The 24,132-nt window shown below is 48.0% G+C and overlaps 1 protein-coding gene across 2 annotated transcripts in view; it reads left to right on the top strand.

Moving 5' to 3' along the window:
- TMEM131L (transmembrane 131 like) overlaps positions 1–15,430 on the top strand; it is a 160,426-nt gene extending 144,996 nt beyond the window's left edge. For both annotated transcript variants that reach the window (XM_072724884.1, XM_072724885.1), the window contains exons 27-35: positions 1,638–1,762; positions 4,481–4,647; positions 5,697–5,885; positions 8,498–8,576; positions 9,316–9,398; positions 10,472–10,592; positions 11,814–11,905; positions 14,137–14,276; positions 15,020–15,430. In XM_072724884.1, the coding sequence (XP_072580985.1) occupies positions 1,638–1,762; positions 4,481–4,647; positions 5,697–5,885; positions 8,498–8,576; positions 9,316–9,398; positions 10,472–10,592; positions 11,814–11,905; positions 14,137–14,276; positions 15,020–15,295 (1,272 nt within the window). In that variant the 3' untranslated portion in view covers positions 15,296–15,430. The remainder of the gene's footprint in view (positions 1–1,637; positions 1,763–4,480; positions 4,648–5,696; positions 5,886–8,497; positions 8,577–9,315; positions 9,399–10,471; positions 10,593–11,813; positions 11,906–14,136; positions 14,277–15,019) is intronic.
- The last annotated feature ends 8,702 nt before the right edge of the window (positions 15,431–24,132 follow it).

Genomic DNA, 24,132 nt, shown 5'->3' on the forward strand with positions numbered 1-24,132 from the left:
GCACAGGATGAAGCTCTGACCAGATTGAGTGGAGGGAGACAGCCAAGTGTCAGTGTGACTACTGACCAGTTCACTGTCTCTGACCCAACTTAGAGACAGATCCCTTCTTTGTTTGTGACTCTGGAGGGGCAGAAAGACTAGCTGTGTTGAGAAACCTTTCTTGGCCCAAGGAGAGGGGAATTCTTTTCTCCTCCGAAGCTAGAAATAAGCAGGGAACAGTACATGAATAAATACGGTATATAGCTAATGTTTAACTTTGGATAATATCTGATCTTATGTTGTTAATGTGTTTGTTTAGCATCAAACATAAGCAGTTAGCATTAAGATCCTGTGAGGTAGGGCTTTGTGTGTTTAACTTGTGTTTTTAAAATGCCTTCAGAATCAGAAAAAAAAAGTTAATACATATTTATTGGGGGAGAAACTAAAGGTTATCAAGAAAAAAACACAAAAATCCCATTATCCCACCACATATATAGTTATGATTTCATTTTATTTCTAGTATTAGTTTATTATAGTAAGCCTGCGGCTTTAATAGATACATGAGGCTTTCAGTACCCCAGATGTGTAACATGTAGGCATTTAAAACCTTTTATCTTTCTTCTTCCAAGTCCTGTGTGTCAGTCAAGTGTATGCTAGAAACTCATGATTTCCTTCTCTGATTTCTGGACCAGGCTTCTCAAAAAAAGAAAGTAAAATGAGCCAGTGTTCATTCTTTATGAATTGTGAATCCTAAAGGTCAACAGGAAGAGGACTCTCTGAGCGAGGGAGGGGATTTGCCTCTGTGAAGTCTCTGAAGGATGCATTTTTCAAGCCCTAGGGTCTCCATTTGTGAGCTCTATACCACCTCCCACATGCATGCAGATAGTCCCTCTGCTTTAAAGAGGCAGAGTGTTAGAAGGAAGAGAAAGAGTGTAAGGGACTTTGAAGGCAGGAGCTACTGCAGAATGTTAACAGGCAGGGGAATCCCCTCCCCTTGGGCAGATTAACAGATTTAGCCTAATATACAAAAGGAAAAGACCCAAATTAAAAAATGATTACATATGTATATATGTAATATATATTATAAATATTAAATATATATAATTTATAGATATGTATTTCGTGCTAAATTAAGTTTTTTGAAACCACATTTAAAACATCAAGCATATTCTTATTTACAAAAGCTTAAACTATGTGGCACACTCAGTGGAGACTGGCTGTCCTCCTAAAGGTTTTCTGTAAACAAATAGAAACATAAATACACAAATTATTCCTACATTGAGTTTTTACATGATTTTTCTTCAGTAGTAATTCATGTGAATTGCACATACCAAATTAACAGGTGAACGTTGGAGAATTTATTGCTGCTGAAGTTAACAGCAAGCTGACCCTAAATTGCTAACAGATGTTTTTCCTTTTTAGCCCCTTTGGAATTTTATAGGCAACAATTGTTTCTTCTTTTTGCAGAGATTGAGGGAGGTAGAGCAAAAGGGAAATGAAAACAGGAGATTGAGAAATGCATGTCTCCATTTTCACCAGTGTTGGAGCATTCTGAATTCATATGGAGTTGATCTTCAAAAGCTGGGGGGAAAAAAAGTCTTTTAAATGTATATTTAGTCACTTTAAAGCTTCATTTCAGATTTCTCTTTTCTCTTTAGCAAGAAGATCCTTATAAGAAGAAGAAGCTTCAGGAGAAAAAGGAAGGAAATTTACAAAATTTAAGTTGGAATAAAAATCGAACATGTAGAAAAAACAAGAAACGGGGTGCTGCTCAGGTCTTGAGGTGTGTAATTTTTACAACCCCTTTAAAATGTTCATCTGTTTTTACCCTCTAATTTTATACTTAGCTATTATCTTTAAATCTTCTTTTTGTTATGTTGGATACCAAGAATAGAATATTGACATAAAAGCATGTTATTAAAATTGATATATATTCTGGTTATGTTTTCATTTATTTTGTTAAAATACCTTAAAGTGAATAGATTTTTTGTGTGTGTTCTTACTTTAAAAGGTGTTCAAAGCTATGGCAAGTTTTAAAGAAAAAGCGTAAAACATCCCCTGTGCCAGGCCCTTCTTTTCTGTGAAGTGCAGAAGCATTTGTGGGCAGGTGACAGAACAGCTGGGTGCTGGCAGGCCCCCCAGCTTTCCCCTCCCCCACGTGGGGTCCTATAGTGAAAGAGAATAGTCATCATTCACGGAACGAAGATTCAGTCCTGCAGAAGCTAGGTTCTTACGTGTCTGGAAAGTGAGGTGTCTAGACACTGTGTGTCTTGCTGAAAGCCCCAGAATTTAAGTGGCAGGCCCAGAACTGGTATTCTCCTTTGGAAACCTTGCTTCCTGAGGTCACTTTAATCTCTCTGAGCTTTCATTTTGTTATCAGTAAAATGAAGGCACTGGATAGTGTTTTTGTGGAAATCCCATGTTTTTTCAACAGGTCAGTAGTGTGTACATTTTTTTTTAAGATTTTATTTATTAGAGAGAGAGCATGAGAGAGGGGAGGGGCAGCGGGAGAGGGAGAAGCAGCCCCCCCACCCCCCCTAGCAGTCTCAGTCCCAGGACCCTGAGGTCATGAAGGCAGCCTCTTGCTGGACTGAGCTACCCTGGTGCCCCAGTAGTGCATGCGTTCTGACTCCAGATCCACACGGTGACCTAGTCTCTGAATTATGTATATGTGCTGCCGAGCAAGCACTAGTCTCTGAATTTTGATTGCTTGGGTTAGACTTCTAAACACCCAACATGTGCCCAAGCTGAGAGCCTCCAGTAGAGATGCTTTCTCCTGCCTTTTCCTCCCTAAGTCCATGGATGGAGCTTTTCAGGTGTCCCTCGCACTAACAGTGCCTCCGTCAAGGACCCCAGTTGTACTTAGGAACCAATTCCGGCTCCCTGACTCCTATTTGTGACTGTCTTTGAGCGGGAGAGGGTGGGGTATAATTAAACCCTACCCCCTGGGCTTTAAAGCCTGTTTCCTCCTGAGTAATCCCTGCATCTTCACCCACTCTGGCTTTTCCTTCTTTTGAGTGCTGGCATCTGGGGATTTCTTTCTTGTGAGCTCAGCTAGGTATTTGTATGTTTTTCTGCCAGATTGTTCTCTAGTGGCTCCAAATCTTCGTGTGGAAGGGGCTCCACCTTGCTGCGGTTCTGCTTGTTGTTGGAAGGGGGCTCGGCCTACATTGAGGCCAGGGCCTCGGGACGGGAAGCACACACGTTGCAGTTTACGGTGTGTGTCCCTAGGTCCCTGAGGGCTTGCAATCTGGAGCTCAGAGCCGGTGATTCAGCGTCGTAGCAGCTCCCCGGCATTGTCACATGTACTCCGCTGGAGAAGGCTCAGGCAGTTCCAAGGTCCCTAGCTCTCACACTGAGCAAACCGCAAAATACAAACATGAAAAAAGAACAGACTTGTGGTTTGTTTGCTAATACCAAATACTAATTGTTGGTAATTCTTTTTATTTAGGCTAAATTATTTAAAAACTGCATTGTGGCATCTTGTAGAAAGGAAAGTTACACCTCATATTCCTTTTACATGTATTTTAAAAAAAATTGACTTAGATTACTCTAAAGTATTGTATTTTCCTAATATGAACATACAGGAAGATAGAAAATTTGAGTAGAATTTCACCAACTAAAAGTGTCATGGTATACTTCTACAAGCAGATTTCTGACATGCTAAAAAAGTTGTTAAAATAGAACTTTAGCTTGTAGCTATTCAGAATGTTTTGATCACATGATGCTTAAGAAGTAGGTGGTTGTCAGATTGTTTCCTTGGCTCTTCCTTCTGTTGTACTCTTTACCTTGAGTAGTCAGAAACCAGTGGAATCATGTGCTGCAGGTCACATATTTTGTCATCTTAACGGGCATCCTACAAACCTGCATGAAGTATTGAAACTGGACCATGTGACTAGCCATCTGCGGACTCCTGTGGCGTTCTGTTTCGCCATTTCTGTTTCGCCACTTACAAAACCATTACCGTTCTTTCCCCAAGGAGTTCTAGTAGATGTTATCTACTAGAACTCCTTGGGAAAAGAACCTTAAATACATGGCACATCGTAGTCACTCAGCAAATGTTTGCTGAATGAATGGATGAGAAAAGATGTAACATTCAGTACCTTCCCTCAGACACCAAGGAGTAGGTTCATCTATTGAGAATCCTATATCATGCTAAATCCAAGGAAGATGAGCCAAGAATCTTGGGTTCTGGTTCTGAATTTGCCACTTAGGAGATGATGGAGGGACTCATTTAACCTTGTGGAGTTTTATTCCTATCACTGTGAACTAGGAAGTAGGTTAAATGAGCTCCAAATTGACTGTAGTTCTAAAACAGCAAAATCTTTGTCTTTTTGACATCCCTCTCTTGGTGTCTTCTCCCCCAAAACCCCAAGAACAGAGGTCTCAAGTTGTCTCAGGTTCATGTTTTCACCTTTAATAAGTCTCATGGAAAGCAAGAATGGATGATGGATGATAACGTCCGGATGTGATTTTGTGTGTGTGTGTCTGGTTCTTCTAGGCCTTCTGAACAGAGTGAATTAAAACTTGTGTGCAATGAATTTGAAAGGTCTGAGTTGAACAGTGGCATCGATGTAAGAAACTGGTGTGTACAAGAAAGTCCTGGAGAAATTTGTAAAACAGATGGCGGCATAGGAGGCAGCTTACCTGCTGCACAGGGAGAGGCAGGTATGTAACCACATTGGGCTATGACTCGTGCTTCTCTTGGAATCTTTGGTTCCTCCAGGAAGTATCCAGGGTAAAGAAATGGGGTCGTAATGAGATTATCACTTGACAGGCAACTTTGCTTCCTACAGTCCGAGTGGAAAGCTATCAGGATGAGACTGGAAACCTGAGATTCTTTTGAACCTGGGCAGGCTTCTGGTGTTGCTCGCTCATCCCTCCCCTTAGAACCTGGCCATTCTCAGCTCTCCCCACGTGGAGTGCTGAAGGAACAGGGGTTGCTTACTCTGGGGGATAGCCAGGTGAGAAGAGTGTTCTCCTCCCACGCCTGAGCCAGGGAGTTCCTGCAGAGCCAGGCGGTTGTCCCAGCTGCTGGGTAGTGTCTCAGGGAGTGGGGGGTGGAGGGCACCCAAAGCTAGGTCCAGGTGGGGCAGAGGATAGCGGGAGGCTCATGGGCCATTGAAGTTGGCTGTACATGAGGGGGATGGGGTGTGGGAGTTGTAATCCTCCCACCGGCCAACACCCGTGTTCGCAGACACTCATCGGCATCCGTGTGCACAAACTAGCAGAGTTAATGAGCTTCTCTCTCCACCCTCTCATGCGTTCCCTTAATGCACATGTTGCTTTTTGGTCATATTGGAGATTTGTTCCATTCACACATAAATAATACTTTGAAGCTCCTAGAGGATATCTTAATAAAAGAGGGGAGGACATTACCTATAACTTTCCAGCTGTTGGAGTAGCCTGTTTTCTTCCCAGGACTGTTTATTTCCAGAACCATTGGCAGATTGCGGTAATCAGTGGTCTTGACTGACTGAGCCCCGGACGAGTGTCAGGTCCATCCCGTAGGCAGAGTAGACGTAGCTCATCTCCTGTTTCTTCAAGTCCCATCGTTGGTTTCAGTTCGCTTCTTTCTTCTCCCTGGATGAGCAGAGGTAGCCGACCCTGAAGCTGAACCCGGCCTTCTTCATAATTTCACCTCTCTCCTTTGATGAGACATAGCATCAGGTTGAAAATCATTCAGATGAAATGCGACTTGTCTCTCTGCCCTGCAGAGGGTTACTGCCAGAAGCCTGGGAAGAAGTGCGTGGAGAAGTCTTGCTCCGATTCCAGCTCAGACTGCGGCAGCTCGTCAGGCAGTGTGCGGGCCAGCCGGGGCAGCTGGGGCAGCTGGAGCAGCAGCAGCAGCAGCTCCGACGGGGACAAGAAGCCTGTGGTGGGCCCTCAGCACTTCCTGCCAGCCGGTGAGTCCTGGGGGAACACCCCAGCCCTGGAGAGCGTCCCTCCCTCCCAGCCTGCCTCCTGCCCCACCGTGGCCACCACCACCACTGCCACTGCCACCGTCGTGCCCAGTACAAGGCCTGGATGTGCCATCCAGTGCCTGGAGCACACGCAGGACTGCCAACGGGAGTGTTTACTTAGCTTTGGGTTTCATTCACTCTCTTGATTTTTTTTTTCCTTCCTTTTTCTTCCCTCTCCACCCTACCCTGTCATCATCATCATCATCATCATCATCATCATCATCATTGTAATGTCTGTCTTTGAAGCAGTTTAAAGACTTCCACATTTATTTTATTACTTGCACATTTTTATTATGGTAAAATATATATAACAGGATTTACTTTTTTTTTTTTTTTTGGATTTACCATTTTTAAGTGTGTACCGTTCAGTGGCCTTAAGAACACTACTCTTGTGTAACCATAACCATCACCCATTCCCCAAATCTTCTCATCAGCCCAAACAGGCTCCATACCTTTAAACAACAGCTGTCCATTCTCCACTCCCCCAGCCCCTGGAAGCCTCTCCTCTACTTCCCATCTTGATCAATTTTACTACACTAGCATCTGAGTGGAGTCACGTGAACTGTCATTTTGTGTCTGGCTTATTTTGCTTAGCGTAACTTCTTCAGGGTTCACCTTTTTCACCTTTTTAAGGCCAAATAATATTCCATTGCGCACACACACACACACACACACAACTGCATTTTGATTATCCATTCATCTGTTGGTGACCACTTGGGTTGTTTCCACCTTCTGGCTCTTGTGAATAATACTACTAATGAACACTGTGGCCCTCTCTTGTTTTTGAGAGATTTGAAGATTTGGGAAAGGTTGAAGAATTAACTTACTTTTGTTATATTTACTCTCGTTTTTTTTTTTTTTTTTTTTTTTGGTTTTTTTTTTTTAATAATGCCTTAGAGTCCGTCCTACTTTTGCCGCCTAAAGAGAATCACCGTCCACTGTTGTGAACTTGGTGTGCATCCTTTTAGTCCATGTTTTATTTTACATTCATATGTCCATCAACAAAGTGTAGAATGTTTGTTTCTAACTTACGTAAAGGAAATCATACTTCAGTATATCATTCTGCATCCTGCTGCTTTCAGTAGGTGGTTTTTTAAGCTGCATGCCTATGTAAAGATGGAGTTCATTCCTTTTCACTGTTATTGTTAACATAGTAAACTCAGTCTTTATGTAAGGAAACTGTGGTGAGATTGAGGTGCTCACACATGTGAGGCCTTTGTTCACCGGTCACACTCCATCCACTCCCCCACAGCCTTGAGAGAAAAGGCCAGTGTCCCTGGGCCCATCTGAAGGGTTAGGCCCCGGGCTCAGAGAAGTTGGCAGCTTGTTCCACACCCCAGTTTGCTCACCAGGGGCTCGGGCTTGAACCCCGTCTCCTCCCTGAGACAGGCTGCTTCAGGCCAGACCCCTTCAGCGGCCTCCAGGCTGTCCTCTTCTCTGTCTCCTGTCAGCCGTGAGACCTATAAAAAAAGGCCCTTTCTGAGAGACCAGAGCACCAGTAGCCATAAAAACCTACACAAAGCATCGTGTGTCTTCAGACTGTTTCATTATCAGCCCCCTGCCAAGGAGCCTTTGAGACACTGTTTTCTTAATGACCGCTATAAAATTTTAATATCACTGATATGCACTGTTTATTACTGTGTACTGAGCTTCGGGCCTAAGAAGATAAGATCTTCTCAAGTCCCGACAAACACAGCCGTCCTGCTCCCTCTGGGGGACACTGTCGCCTGCATAGAGACGCACACAAGCTCACATGAAGGCAGGCAGGCCCCTGTGCTTTGACAGCGGGGATGCATTTGGCCCGAGGAGGCTTGGTTTTCGCAGCCTCCATCCACCGCTGAAGACAAAGTTTGCCTGACAATGTTAATTCAAGATTTTGAAAAATCAGTACTTAGTAACAAAAAAAATAGAAGTGCAGCTTTTGCCGACAGGAGCAAGATGATAAAAATGGTTGACGGTGCTGCTAGACAGTGGCGTGTATGTAGTTTATAAGTTGTTGGAGGGTTATGGACTTCCAGGAAAAAGTCCCCAGTATAATTAATGGTGTAACAGACCATAAAGGCAAAGTACCTATGAATTTTACACATATGCGTACACATAAAAGAGATTATAAGGAAACATATCTAACGTTGAATGGCAGTGTAATTGTAGGTACCTCCTGTTTTTCTTCTCTAATGTTTATAGTCACAATTTCCTACAATGTTACTTTTATAAACTGCGGGGGTCTATTTATATAGCAAGATTTCTTTTATCAGAAAAATCCCTGTGAGAAAGTTACATAATATTAATGGTTTCAGCTTTTTTCCCCCGTAATTGAAACACTGTTAATCCAAAATTCGTAAATTTAAATGTTGGGTTTTAGTAAGTTTTTGATGAAAAGATAAATATAATAAGAGATTTTTTTAAGAATAAAATTACTGAATGTGAAAATCAGTTACAAGTGAGAACTGAATTGCTAATTGGGCCTTAGTGATATTAGCAATCTGTACTTTAAGTACACGGTACAGTTGAATTACCCTCTAAAACCTTGTGATACTTTTTTTGCTTTTATGTAGGAGACAGTGTTTCACAAAATGACTTTCCTTCAGAAGCTCCCATCTCCTTGAATCTTTCTCATAACATCTGCAATCCCACGTAAGTTTAACTTCCTAACTTTGGCAGTGTTTAAGGTACTGCTTTTTCTGTTGCTGTGCTGCAGGTGATTTGCACTTTGCACTTGATTCTGCAGGTGGAAGTAGGAAGACTTTTTAAGGATGAGAGAAAAGAAAATCCAATTTTGCTAATAATTTAGAAAGTAGAATCCTTCCCAGTAAACATGTTTCAGGTGGGCACGTCTCTGGGGTCCCCATCGGTGCCTGTGGTATAGCCACATTAGAACACACCCCATTTCTGGGGCAGCTGGGTGGGGGGGGCTCAGTCGGGTAAGCATCTATCTGCCTTTGACTCGTCATGGTCCTGGGGTCCTGGGATTGAGCCCTGCATCAGCTCCATTGGGCTCCATGCAGTAGGAGCCTGCGGTTTGCCTCAGTTAAACTTATTTTGTTGTTTACTAAAAAAAAAAAAAAAAAAGAAAGAAGAAGGAAAGAAGGAAGGAAAGAAAGGAAAGAAAAGAAAAGAAAAAGAAGGAAGGAAGAAAAGAAAAGAGAAAAGAAAGAAAAGAAAAGAAAAGAAAAGAAAAAAAAGAAGGCTTTGCTGGGTCCTGGAAATTTGATATGCCTCAACCAACCCCTTTCTGGCTGTGTGCCTTTGTGTCTCTAGTATTTATGTGTCTTGGGGGGAGGACTCGTGCAAAACTCAGACATGACTGAACAAACATGGTGTGTCCTTGTACAGAAGGTGTCAGCAGATCTTCATTTTCTCCCTTTCTCCACAGGAACATGAATAATCTCCCACAATATGCAGAACCTCCCTGTCCCAGCCTTCCTGCCGGGCCTGCGGGTGTTGAGGAAGATAAAGGTGAGGTGCAGACTCTTGGTCCAGGCAGGGGGTTCCTACACATCGCAGGCCAGGGAGCTTACAAAGATGAGCAGGTTGGGTGGGGCTGGGTCCTGCCAGGGCCCTCTTGTCCGAGCCACGTCACTGGGCTTCTGTGCATTCAGAAGGCACCTGCCCTCTGCACCAGTGTCATCAGGGGCCTCTGACTCAGGCTACCCCCTCCTCGTAGCCAAGCCACAGGTGTGCAGGGGGCTGCTGCTGTGTTTAGTCCACTTTTTCCTCCTGCGGTGACAGAAAAGTAGAGGAGGCAGTAGCGAGCCCTGGTTGGAGAGCATGCCATGGGTGAGGTTCCAAGGCCTTAGCCCACTTCCCCTGCCCTCTCCGCATCCTTCGTACCTCCCACGTCTTAGAAGCCCCTTAACCTGGCCTGGCAGCCTCGGTGACCAGCCTGGCTCCTGGACCAGGCCTGAGACCAGGTGGGGAGGATGGCGGCCCAAGGGCATGGAAATGGGGTGGGTGGGAAGGAAACCCAAACCCGCTGCCACCCAGTGTCTCCCTGTAGGAGGTTAATTCCAGTCTCCCTCATATTTCTTCTCCAGTTCTCTTTGTTACCCCTTATTGTCCTTGTCTTGTGTTCTTGTCCTGTTTTCTTCTAGTGTTTGCTCCCCACATGGCTAGCGAGGGCCAGGGATTGTGGCAAGATAAGCCTGATGTTCACTCCCCATGGCATCACTGAGCTCTAATAGGAGTACTGCTTTTGCTTATATGAATTATGCTAGATTTGAAAACTGCTCTGTACTTGGGGGCCAACTTTGAAAGCACAGACTTCTGTGCTGTTCTTTGGATATGTTTTGGATTTGCTCTTGTTGAGCTGTCAGTGGAACAATGGCATTCTCCTTAGACCCCGCCTTTCTGCTTTATATCCTGAAAGTATATCCCAAAAGGAGTTGCCGAAGGCAGAAGCAGTCAGCATGTGTGGGTGACTTTCCAGGAGTGTTTTCTAGAAAGAGACAAGGGAAGTTGAGCTGGTCCTGCAGGAAGGGAGGGCTGAGGGGGGCAAACGGTAGACTGAAAAGCCTTGTTCTTGTCCTTAGGTCTTTACCCACCTGGAGACCTCTGGCCCACGCAGCCCGTGTGTGTGACGAGCAACTTCAACTGCGCCGTGGAGAACAGCATGCCTGGCGTGATGCAGGGCCCGGCCCCCGTGCATAATAGGTATGGAGTCTCTTCTCTGATCACTGCCTTGTTCAGCCTAAGAGCTTGCAGTGGGGAATTTGAGTTCAGTCTGTGAGGCAGGCCTTCCAAAACTGGGGGCCAGCCTACCTTCCCCAGTGCACCTTAGCTGGATGTTTCCAGTTGCCTTTTGGAGTTGCATTGTGAGGTCTTAGAAACCAACAAAGCATGGGTAGGAGAAACATGAAGGGAAATAAAAGTAACATAGCTGGGACCCCAGCATTATTTTCCTCCTTAAGTTGAAGAGATGATCTGTTAAAGGGGCCCATTTGGAAAGACAGTCACTCATAGTTCCCACCACCTACCAGAGCAGAGATTTCCATTTTCCTGTGGCAGTCATCACGAACACATTAAAATATTAAGAAAGGGGGCACCTGGGTGACTCCTGGGTGGTGGTTGAGCATCTGCCTTTTGCTCAGGTTGTGATCCCGAGGTTCTGGGATCCAGTCTTGGATCACGCTCCCCTCAGGGAGCCTGCTTCTCTCTCTGCCTGTGTCTCTGCCTCTGTGTGTCTCTCATGAATAAATAAATAAAATCTTAAAAAAAAAATACAATGTTAAGAAAGATCAGATAGTTTGAGTATTAAAAAAATAGTTACACTATAACAGTTTCTTGAATTTGCTCCTGGATGTTACTGTCATTCAGGAATGGAAACATGAGAAGATGTTGGCATCTCTGTTTAATCACAGAATCCATTTGAAGTTTTCTAGTTTGGTTCAGTGTATTATGGTGCTGTTTACTTTCTTCCCTGTATAACGAGAATTCAGTTTGTAATTGTGATCGATGTATCTGTTGCGAATCAGTCTCAACACTTGTGGTCCCTGAGATGAATGCTGTCCCTGCTCCAGCTGAGGGGGCAGGTGTCATAGCAGCGCCTCCGCCTCCGGGGGTTGGCTCAGACCCCCAGACTCTTCCGGAGTGCTCCTAACCCCCGCCCTGGACTCTGTCTCGGATTAGACTCTCGCTGGCCAGGTTGTGAAGGTCGGCCTTGCAGGACAAGGCCGTGTCTTGGTAGAGAGCATTCACTTGGAGGTCTTTGATCCCAAGACTTGAGAAAGTACATCTTTTCTTTCCCAAAAGGAGGGTGGAGTTGGGGGGGGATTCACAGTGATTAGGATGCTGGGCAATAACATCGTTTTCCTCTTTCTGTACTTGATCTTTTGACCTCCTGTTTCTGAAACCAGACCTCTTGTTTTTTTGTAGCAGTTTCATTGATTGGAGCGCGACCTGTGAAGGCCAGTTCCCCAGTGTGTACTGTCCATTGGAACTGAACGATTATAATGCCTTTCCGGAAGGTAAAAGCTGTTCGAGCAATCCCAGTGCCATTCTTTTACTCTCATGAAAGTCAAAGCAGGAAGTCTGTGGACCTGAGGCATGAACTGCAGAAGAACGTACCTTGTAAAAGACAACTTGGATATAATTGACAAACATTAGTTTCAGGTGCAGGGCATAACACGGGACGGGACGTGATGGCTCCAGTAAGTCTAGTTACCAGCCATCCCCGTACATTGTTACAGGTGTTCTCTCTTTTGAGGGTACCTTTTAACATCTCTTAGCAAGGTACAAAACAAGAACACAACATGATGCTGTTAACTCTAGCCCCCAGGACCTCACATGCTGTCTCCAGGCTTGATTCGTCTTATCACAGGGAACTTATAGCTCTCGAGCAGCTTCACCCAACTTGCATACACCACATTCCCCTCCACCCGACCCCTGCCTCTGACGACCACCTGTCTGTTCTCTGTATACATGGGCTTGGTTTTTTGTTGTCTTTTGTTTGTTTGTTAAGGATGTGCCTTTAAAAACAAAACAGATGAACACAGAGGAAGGGAAGGGAAAATAAGACAAAAATCAGGGAGACAAACCATAAGAGACTCTTAACCATAGACTGAGGGTTGCTGGAGGGGAGGTGGGTGGGGGATGACTGAGTGATGGGCATGAAGGAGGGCAGGTGATGGAATGAGCAACTGATGAATCACTAAATTCCACCTCTGAAGCTAATAATAAATGTTAATTAAATTGAAATCCTTTTAAAAAAAAAGATTGCACCTTTAACAACGAGAACCTGTGAGAGTGGTTCCCGTTGTGCTTGCCTGCCGCGGATAATTGTACGTGGCCTCAAAAAGCCCTCTCCACCCGGCTGACGGGGGCCTTCTGCACATAACGCTCGCCTACGTAGTCCTTCACACGTGGTAGACCCGGGGCGTTTGGATGTCTGTGGCCCTAAGATCCTAGATTATCCTGGGAGGCCGAGGTGTTAGGTGTTTGCTGTGCTTCTTAGGGCAGCCAAGTCCCCTGTGAAGCTTGCCCCTACCAGGACCCGACTGCTGCCTGGGGCCGTGTCACGGAAGGACAGTCGCAGCAGAGCTGGGAGGGGAAATAGCGGACGCCTGGGCGCGGGCAGTGGTAAGGACGGTGGTAGGAGCTGCGAGGTCTGACAGGCCGCAGAGTGTTCTTACCCATTCCAGTCTGATCCTGATTTCTCGCAGTGGCCTCCCTTCTGGGGCAGACGCCAGGGGTCTAAGCAGATGTACTTAAGGGGACTTGGGCCACGCCTTGCTCCGCGCCAGCCACAGGGGGGTGCTGTGGTGACTTTCTCCTGGCCTTGCGAGGCTGTGTCTATTACAGGGCACCCCGATGTCCGGATGTCCGGGCTGCGCTTTACAGGCCGATGACACCGCCCCCCCCCCAACTATTGTCAGATAGTAGCCTCTCACTATGTCACAGTGTCGCTCCTTCACCTCAGCTCATCTCCGCTCATCTCCTCACCGAGGCTGTTTATTACCTCACAGGATCACAGGATATTTTGAGAGGGAAATAAAAAGAGGGCAGGTTTGCATAACTTCTATTACAGTACGTTATGGTTTCTCCATTTTATGAGTTCTTTATAACTAATCATAAATTTATAAATTAAACTTCATTTCTAACTTACAAATTAAACTTCAGCTTGATTTATACATGAAACTTGAGCACAGGTGTTTATGCATAGGAAGGAAACCTAACGTACGTAGGGTTCACTAGTAGCCGTGGCTTCAGGCATCCACTGGGGTCTTGGGACATACCTCCCGTGGACAAGGCGGGGGACAGCTGTACCTTCCTACTTAGCTAAGAAGCGCTGGTTTCCTATTGCTTTTGTCAGTCCACGTGGAATGTGTGCAGGAAGCTGAGGTGGGCGTGACGGGTAATAAAGGCAAACGTTGAGGACTGCTAAGAATCTGGACACAATTGGAATCTATAGTAGTGCTTATTGGAAAGCTTCCCATCAAATTGTCAAATACAGAAAAGTCAAGGCCAGAGGAAGACCTTCGTCACTGAGGGCTTCCTAGGTAGTGTGTCTGATAAATAGTTTTAACCTTGAGAACAACAGCGTAACGGCCCGCCTGGTCCCCACGGGGTGAGCGTGTACACCTGTCTTTAACTCGTCGGTATAGCTTAAGCCTTGAAAGCTTTGGGCCTGTGAGTGAGAATTCAGGTCTCGCCCGCCGTAAAAACGTTTACCTATGTCGTTGTTTTCCCTTCTTTGTAGAAAACATGAATTACCCCAATGGCTTCCCTTGTCCTGCCGAAATTCAGACAGACTTTTTGGATCACACCTCTCCATCTACCTGGAGCCCCCCACCCAACATGCCTACTGCCTGGGGACATGCCGGTCTCCTCAATTCTCCGGTCAGTGACCTCGGGCAGTTCCGAGTTCTTTCTGGTGCTTGTTTCCTGGTCTCACTTAACTTTAGCGTTGGGTTCAGATCGGCCAAGGCCAGTTTCCTTGAGGTCTCAGAAGCCAGGCTAACCACCCTCTGGGGGAACCTAACCCATAGTCAGACAGATGGGGGCTTGCAGACATTGGCAGGCTAGTCACCCTGAATGAGAGACGCCCCAGATGACACTGAGGAGCGATGGTGTGTAGATAAGAGCGAATCTGGACCAGGAAACCTTCCGTGTTTATGTGGCCCTGCTGATCTTTTCATCTGTGCTCAGAGATGAACACGGGTCCCAGGAAGGTCGGTCAGTGGTCAGTGACTGGGTCCCGAGGGCTTCCTGCCTGTCAGCACCCTTCTGAGCCTGAAAGCCCCGTGCCTTCTCCCTCTCACATCCACTCAAGGCACTTCTTACAGATCGAGGGCGTTTGGCCTAGGGGTCCTTCCTTGGGTTGAAAATGAGTTTATCCAGCTAGGTGAGGATTTCACAACCCTCTGTTTGAGAAAAGTGGCATTGAGGCAACCCAGAGGATTGAGAATAGTTTACTGACTTCCAGGTGACTTGAATTGGCATCACTGTGGTGTCCACTGGTGTGCATTCAACCTTGATGTTGCCTTTCCAAGAAGGTTTCTGGTTTGGTTTGTTTTTGTTTTTGAAGGCTTCTGTTTTTAAAAAAATTTTCTTTTTTTTCCCCTTCCTCATGTACACTTCAGCCCTACCTCACGAGCACCCGAAGCTTGTCTCCAATGTCTGGACTTTTTGGTTCCATCTGGGCCCCGCAAAGTGATGTATATGAAAATTGCTGCCCCATTAATCCCGCCACGGAACATTCAACTCACATGGAAAACCAGGCTGTCATGTGCAAGGAATACTACCCAGGGTTTAACCCGTTTCGTGCCTATATGAACCTGGACATATGGACTACCACGGCAAATAGGAATGCAAGCTTCCCACTATCCAGAGACTCGAGCTACTGTGGGAATGTGTGAAAAGGAATTTGATTTTTAAATAATGTGAATAAAGAGGTTTGTGTTTTCATTACTAGCGTACTGGTTGTTGAGATAGAGTATGACATTGGTGGATATTTTGGCACTTTTATATGAAAATAAATTTTTTTAATGAAATCTGGGTGCTCTATTTTTTCTTAACCCACTACAAATCATCGGTAGAAACTTAAGCATCCCTATGTCATAACCTCATAACTTGTGTATCAGCCTTGCTAAATGCTTTAAATTGGAACAAGGGGAATTTCTAAGAAGGTAAGAGTTGAGAAAGAAGTGGCTGCTTTGGTTCTCCTCCTTGGGCATCAGACTCCCTTCCTCCTCCCATCCCCCAGGAACTTTGGAAATGACCTTTTTCTGGCGACATTGCCAGAAATTCTGATTGAACTGCCCCTTGGCTCAGGCAGGCAGGATTTTGCTTCAAGCTCTGCGTTGATGGTGCAGCACAGCCCGTGTTGAGAGCTGCTGGCCGGGAACCCTGCTGAGCAGCTTGCCCACTTGCCCGGATGGAGCCTGCTCAGGGTGGAGGGTGGCTCTTTCCCGTCCTGGTGGCCACGGCTGCTGGGTGAAGCAGAGAGCCTAGAGCTCTTCTGCTGGTTCGGGAGAGCTGGAGTGTTCCTGCCCCCATCGTGCCAGTGTGAGGGCAACAAGGGCAGCGGGGACGTCCTGGTAAGTGTTGGTCTCCCCCTGAGCGGGCAGGCTTACTCCAAGTATAAAAACCCAGGGGAGTTTGGTAGCCGAAGCATGTTTGCCAGACCGGTCTGTATCTGCTTGTCAGTGGTTTTAGAGATCCCTGATGGTGGAATTATCTGTGTGCATGTGTAAACTTTGGGAACATTTTTAACTTTTAATAAAAGTGTCATAGTTTTCCATTTTGTCTTGTCTTTATTGGAAATTCAGTAGGAGAGAGGTTTGAGTGGAGTGCTGGGTATGCCTGCTGCGAATTTCCCTTTGCCGTGGCTGTCGGGGGGCCTGGGGCGAGGAGGGCAGGTGTACCGGAATCCTGGGGCCGCCTTTCTGTAAGGAGTGCCTCCAAGCATGCACAGCTGCTAGAAACTACTCAGGTTGCCCCAGTTAGGCTCCTTCACCATGTTAGAAACCTGGGTGGCTCAGTGGTTGAGCGTCTGCCTTCGGCCCAGGGCGTGATGCCCCTTCCGATGCCACCAAATCATAATTTTAGAGACTCTATGCCCCAGTGGACTCTCCCCTCATGCACCAGAGATGGTTTGGTACTTCCTCCTTTATGTCTACCTCACCAGCCTCCCTCCTGACTTGGCCCTTTTCCCTCTACTCCTATCTGCAGATTTCTACTTACACTTTTATTTCAGGGCTTTATTCCCTAGCCTGTTCTCACCCTTTCCTTGCCTATCCAGAAGGATGCTGGGTCTAGCATCTTGCTGTAAATGTTTTTTTTTTTTTTTTTTTTGCTGTAAATATTGAACAGTGATTCTGTGTAAATGGCTGTGGCCATGCCCATGATGAAGAGCAAGCCTTCCAGGTCAGCACATTAAAGATCAGTTTGCTCATCGAAAAAAAAAAACAAAAACGGGATTGAGTTCTGCATCGGGCTCCCTGCATGGAGCCTGCTTCTCCCTCTGCCTGTGTCTCTGCCTCTCTCTGTTTTTCTCTCATGAATAAGTAAATAAAATCTTTAAAAAAAAAAATCCTGATTTGGGTAAAGCAGACCTCCCGCCCCCAGTGTTGTGAGTCATGCTGAAATAGTTTAGGTCTCGGTATATACCCTGAAGAATTGAAAGCAGGGATTTCAATGTTTGCACACCCATGTTCATAGCATCATCACTGAGAATAGCTCAAAGGTGAGAACAACCTAGTTGCCCACTGACAGATGAATGGATAATCAAAACACGGTTCTACATAGAATGGGATGTTTAGCCTCAAAAAGGAAGACATTTCTGACCTATGCCACAACACGGAGGGCCCATGAAAACCTGATGCTAAGTGAACTAATAGGCCAGTCAAAGGGCAGTTACCATATGATGCTACAGGTATGAGGTACCTCGAAGAGTCCCTGGGAGGCAGGTGGGGCGTGTCTAACGTGTACGGTTTTCGTTGGGGAGGATGAAAGCGTTCTGGGATGGATGGTGGTGATGGTTGCACAGCAGTGTGAATGTACTTCGTGCACACTTCAAAATGATGAAAATGGGAAGTTTTGCATTACGTATATTTTTTTACCACACACAAAAATTATTTAGGTTGGCATAAAAGCCCCCAAAGTGTTCAGAATCAAATCTAAAACTCCCAGTGGAGAGAGTGTGAGGTGCTAGATGTAGATTCTGTTGAGTAGGATTGTTGATTTTTCCACTTTCATTGATCCCCCAATTTTCCATCAGGAAAACGTGAGAAGCCAAAGTTAAGTTTTTATTCCACTGTGTAAAAAAAAAAAAAAAAAAAGAAAGTAAAACTCTTCACTTTGACTAGAAGATGATCTTTAGCCCTAAGACTAAAATCAATGGCTGTGTGGTATGTGAGCAGATGGGTGAGATGCCAACTTTGGGTTGTGTTCCTAGTGGAAGGAGCGTGGCTGTCTCTTCCGTTTTCCTCCCACTGGCCTTGTGGCCTGGACTCCTGACTCTGCTAAGGGTCCACGTGTGACCCTGGCATCAGACCTGATCCAGCCTTCCGCACTTGCCCGGCTCGCTGTCGTCTCCAGTGCCTAGCGTGGTATCTGATACACGGTGGGGAGGGTAAGGAATGCGAGGCGCTGGGGCTACAATTATCTGGCAGTCGAAGGGAGTCTTCATTATTAGAGAATACTCCAGATCTTCTGTGGTTGGGAGACAAGAAAAGGGCCACCAGCAAGGCAGCAGAGGGAGGGGAAAAATGTCACCACAATTCTTTACGTATGAGTGAACTTTGAGACGTCAGCCTCTGTGCATGGAGCTCGTCATGACCACTGTTGTCACTGTTGGATTGACACTGTTGGACTGTTGTCACGATGGATTACAGTAACACGGGAAAATCTGAGAATCACTGGAGTAAAGGAGATAGAGGAGAACACTCCTCCTGCCTTCCAGGACCTTCGAGTTGAATGGAGAACTCATGCTCTTTGGGACCAGATTTCCTGGGGTCTAACTCCTAGGAATCGACTCCTACAAAAAATAGTAAGATCTTTAGTAAAAATTTTAAAAAGTAATTTTTTAAAAAGAAAAAACATACTACTTTTCTCTTGCTGCCATCGAAAATTCCCACAAAATATCAGAAAGGGAGACAGAACATAAAGACTCCTAACTCTGGGAAATGAACTAGGGGTGGAGGAAGGGGAGGAGGGCGGGGGTTGGGGGTGAATGGGTGACGGGCACTGAGGGGGGCACTTGATGGGATGAGCACTGGGTGTTATTCTGTATGTTGGCAAATTGAACACCAATAAAAAAAATTTATTTTTTTAAAAAAAGAAAATTCCCACAAACTTAGTGGCTTAAAACATCACAAATTTATTATCTTACAGGCTTGTGGGTCAGAAATCCAACACAAGTCTCACCGGGCTAAAATCATGTCACGGTATTTACTCCCGTGTAGAAGCACTGGGGGGGATCCCTTCACCTTTGCTTCCCCCAGCTTCTCGAGGCCACCGTGTTCCTCCGCTCGCGGTCCCCTTTCTGCATCTTCAAAGCCAGCAACGGAGCATTGGGCTGGTAACTGCTCCCACTGTCACATCTTTTCAGATGATCTCAGCCGAGAAAGGTTCTCCTAGTCTGCGAACCCATGTGCCTAGATTGGGCCACCCAGAGAATCTCCCATCTCAAGGTCCTTCTTTTATCCCGTCTTCAAAATCCTTTTTGCTGTTTGTACAGGTTCCAGGGTTTAGGATGTGGACTCCGTTGGTGCAGAGTCATTTTTCTGCCTCCCACAGATGATGTGTGAGCACGTTCACTACAGCGCTTAGAGCAGTGATGAGGGGATCCCTGGGTGGCTCAGCCATTTAGCACCCGCCTTCGGCCCAGGGCGTGATCTTGGAGTCCCAGGATCGAGTCCCACGTCGGGCTCCCTGCATGGAGCCTGCTTCTCCCTCTGCCTGTGTCTCTGCCTCTCTCTCTCTCTCTCTCTGTATCTCTCATGAATAAATAAAATCTTAAAAAAAATAACAGTGGTGAGTTGAAAACAAATGTTCTTCTATAAGAGGAATGTTTAAGTTCTCCCACGTACAGATGTTCAAATTCTGGGAAGCCTCTGAAAATTGCAATACAATGATCTAGGCAGTGAAAGAAGTAGGATACAAGGTTATACGCAGCACGAACATGGATAGTTGTTCACATATAAATATGGATATTTTATATGGCACGAATTCGATAGGTGTAAATAGCAGGTCATGGTGTTGGAGGGAGTGACGTACCATCTGGTGGGGGGGTTGCAAGTAATTTTTATTTTCTTTTTTGTGTCTTTTTTTTTTCCCCTAGGGTCTATTACAAGTGTGTATCACTATTACTCTATCTCCTCCCAAAATTTTAATTAAATCTGAAGGGAAAACATTTTCTTTAACAATGGGGAAAAGTAAGCATGTTAAAAAAAAAAAAAAAAAAAAACAAGTACTGAAGTCCTAACAAAAGTCACATCATATGCTATAAAGGGACATAGTTTTAAGGCAAAGGCAAAGTGTAGCTTTCCCTAAGCCTTCCCTAATAAAAATCCTATAAAATGAGGTATGTGGTAATTACGTGGATTGGGATTACAGGCGCATCAGGATGTCTGTAAATACTGGTACAGCCAGCATGCGAAACGCAAGGCCATCGGATTATGATTAATCGAAATACGAGACAAGCATTATAAAAGTCGCCTTAAAAATGCAACTTTGTTAAAATGCAGGTAACATTGATGCCAACTCAAATCAACATTCAAAATAGTAATTTCTGGGCGGCCCGGGTGGCTCAGCGGTTAGCGCCGCCTGCAGCCCGGGGCCTGCTCCTGGGGTCCCTGCCTGGCGCCTGCTTCTCCCTCTGCCCGGGTCTCTGTCTCTCATGAATGAACAATCTTAAAGAATAAAGGAAAAAAAGGAACCCGTGCCGCCCCCGAGGTGGCCAGCACCCCCCCCCCCCCCCGGGGGCTGACGCGGCTCCGCACCCACCGCGCGCTCCGGGCCTTTCCTTTCTCCCGGGGCGTGTCCCGGCCCGAGCGCGGGTGCGCGGTTCCCTGCGGCAGCAGCCGGGCCGGCGCTCGGGGCCTGAGGGGCCGCGGGGGGACCTCGACGCTGGGGTGACAGGGCGCGGGAACCGCCGCGGGCCCACCCTCCAGCTGCGGCAGGGAGGCAGCCTGGGCCGGAGGCGGGAAGCCGCCCCTGAGGAGGAGGGCGAGGCCGGGGACAGGCGGGGATCTGAGAGGCCGCGGGGGGACCTGAGAGGCAGCGGGGATCTGAGAGGCCGCGGGGGATCTGAGAGGACGCGGGGGATCTGAGAGGCCGCAGGGGGACCTGAGAGGCAGCGGGGATCTGAGAGGCCGCGGGGGATCTGAGAGGCCGCGGGGGATCTGAGAGGCCGCAGGGGGATCTGAGAGGCAGCGGGGGGATCTGAGAGGCAGCGGGGATCTGAGAAGACGTGGGGGATCTGAGAGGGCGCGGGGGATCTGAGAGGAGGCAGGGGGATCTGAGAGGGCGCGGGGGATCTGAGAGGAGGCAGGGGGATCTGAGAGGGCGCGGGGGATCTGAGAGGAGGCACCGGGATCTGAGAGGACGCGGGGGATCTGAGAGGACGCGGGGGGGATCTGAGAGGCAGCGGGGATCTGAGAGGCCGCGGGGGATCTGAGAGGCCGCGGGGGATCTGAGAGGCCGCAGGGGGATCTGAGAGGCAGCGGGGGGATCTGAGAGGCAGCGGGGATCTGAGAAGACGTGGGGGATCTGAGAGGGCGCGGGGGATCTGAGAGGAGGCAGGGGGATCTGAGAGGGCGCGGGGGATCTGAGAGGAGGCAGGGGGATCTGAGAGGGCGCGGGGGATCTGAGAGGCCGCAGGGGGATCTGAGAGGGCGCGGGGGATCTGAGAGGAGGCACCGGGATCTGAGAGGACGCGGGGGATCTGAGAGGACGCGGGGGATCTGAGAGGCCGCAGGGGGATCTGAGAGGAGGCAGGGGGATCTGAGAGGACGCGGGGGGATCTGAGAGGACCTAGGGGGATCTGAGAGGACGCGGGGGATCTGAGAGGGCGCGGGGGATCTGAGAGGAGGCAGGGGGATCTGAGAGGACGCGGGGGGATCTGAGAGGACGCGGGGGATCTGAGAGGACCTAGGGGGATCTGAGAGGACGCAGGGGGATCTGAGAGGACCTAGGGGGATCTGAGAGGCCGCGGGGGGGATCTGAGAGGACCTAGGGGGATCTGAGAGGCCGCAGGGGATCTGAGAGGACCTAGGGGGATCTGAGAGGCGCTAGAGGGATCTCAGAGGCGGCCGGGGATGGGAGAGGCGGCAGGGGGATGTGAGAGGTGTTGGGGGTTCTGAGAGGCGGTAGGGGGATCTGAGCGGCTGCAGAGGGATGTGAGTGGCGATGGGGGATCTGAGAGGCGTCGAGCGATCTGAGAGGCGGCACGAGATCTGAGACGGGGCAGAGGGATCTGAGAGGGGCTGCGGGGCAGGCCGGGGCTTGGCGCTGGGGACGTGCTGCACCACGGCACCTGCAGGCTGTACCCTACCCAGCCAGAAAGTGGCTTTAAAAAAAAAAAAAAAAGATTTTATTTATTCCTGAGAGACGCACAGAGACCGCAGAGACACAGGCAGAGGGAGACGCAGGCTCCTCGCGGGGAGCCCCACACGGGACTCGATCCGGGTCCCCGAGGTCACGCCCTGGGCCCAAGGTAGACGCTCACCCCTGAGCCCCCCAGGCGCCCGGGCAGAAATACCTTTATTGTTTGTCCTTTCTGTAGAAAATATGGATAACCCACAGGGAAAAAAAAAAAAAAAAAAAAGGACAATCATTCTAACCCGACCCCCGTCCAGAAGCGCTGGCCGGTCCGGGCGCTCCATCTGAGCTGGTCCCTCGTGCGCGTTTAGGAAAAGGCGGATACGGCCCGTGTGGCCTGTTGTCCTGAGTCTGAGCGGCAGGGGACGGCCTTCCCCTTCGAGGGCCCGGGGGACGCGGCGCCGGGGGTCCCCAACCTCACTCGCGGCCAGGCCCACTCGGGGCCCGCGCTTGATAGAGAGGCGTCGCCTGGAGGCCGCCTCCTCCCACTAGTCACCACATCACTCATTCGTTCGACAAATTTTTCTGAGGGGGCACTTGATGGGAGGAGCGCTGGCTGTTACATGTTGGCAAATTGAATTCAAATTCTTAAAAAATGTAAAAAAAAAAAAAAAAAAAAAAACAGGCCAATAAAACCCCCCACAGATTTTTACTTCATTAGTCCCCGCGGGCTCTGCAGGTGGCCCGTGACCTGGCGGGGGCTCATTCAATGCAGTGGAGCACCTGTCACTGCCGGGTTTGGGTTTTTGCTCTGGGCCTACGGGAGTGAGGGACACAGGCGTGACCCCTTGGCCTTGGGGCCAGCGCCCCAGAGGAGGCCACAGTATACCCATGCATCAGCTTTTTTTTTTAAATATATATATTTTTAATTTTTCATTTATTTAAGATAGTCACAGAGAGAGAGAGAGAGGCAGAGACACAGGCAGAGGGAGAAGCAGGCTCCATGCACCAGGAGCCCGACGTGGGATTCGATCCCGGGTCTCCAGGATCGCGCCCTGGGCCAAAGGCAGGCGCCAAACCTCTGCGCCACCCAGGGATCCCCATGCATCAGCTTTATGTCACCTGGCAAATCACCCCAGAACTTAGTGACTTAAAATGACAACACTCACTACCTCTCAGTTTCTGTGGGTCAGGAGTCCAGGAAGGCCTCACTTGGGACTTCTGCCCCAAAGAGGGGGTTGACTGGGCCTAAAGCTGCCTTAAGGCTCCACTGAGGGCCTACGAGCTTCCGAGCTCATGCGTGTGGCTTCTCGCTGGTTGTCGGCCACAGGCTGCCTCAGGTTTTGGCCGCATCCGCCTCTCCATTTGGGCAGCTTCATCAGCGTGAGCAAGGAGAGAGAGAGGGAGAGAAGTTACGGTCTTTGAGAACATTAGCTCAGAAGTGGCAGCCCATCGTTTCGCCATATTCCACTGGCTAGAAGCAAGTCCCTAAGTCCTGCTCACACTCGGGGGACGGATGACACACAGACTCGAATATCAGCAAATGGGGATCTGGGAAAGCCATTTTAGAAGGCCGCCAGCCATAGTCATCAATAAATAAGGCAATTCCGGATCATGTTCAGCACCGGGAAGGAAGTCAAATAGGGAGGAGGCTGGGAGCCCCTGAAGCCCTGGGGAGGTCCTCCAGTGTGAGTGGTCAAGGGAGACCTCGGGAGGAGGCGCCAGGCAAGCAGAGACCAAATGACAAGAAAGACCCCATCTGAGGGCAGCCCCGGTGGCTCAGCGGTTAGCGCTGCCTTCAGCCCAGGGTGTGACCCTGGAGACCCGGGATCGAGTCCCACGTCCAGCTCCCTGCATGGAGCCTGCTTCTCCCTCTGCCTGTGTCTCTGCCTCTCAATCTGTGTGTCTCTCATGAATAAATAAAATCTTAAAAAAATAAAAAAGAAAGAGCCCATCTGAGAATATGCTTTCCAGATAGAGGGAACAGAAAATGCAAAGTGAGAGGATGGGCTCTGGGTCAGGGTAGGCCAGTGACATGGAGCCACGTAAGGTGAGAGCCTTATAACAAACCCATGAGGTAAATAGAATCGGCATTTTAAGATAATGAATAACTTCTCTAAGATCGCACAGCTTGGAGGTCACATAGCACACCCATGGGTTTGAGATTGGGCCTACCTGATGCTAAAATCCATGTTTTTGCCACACCAGT

Source organism: Vulpes vulpes, chromosome 10 (assembly GCF_048418805.1).
Source record: "Vulpes vulpes isolate BD-2025 chromosome 10, VulVul3, whole genome shotgun sequence".
NCBI classification, from domain to species: Eukaryota; Metazoa; Chordata; class Mammalia; order Carnivora; family Canidae; genus Vulpes; species Vulpes vulpes.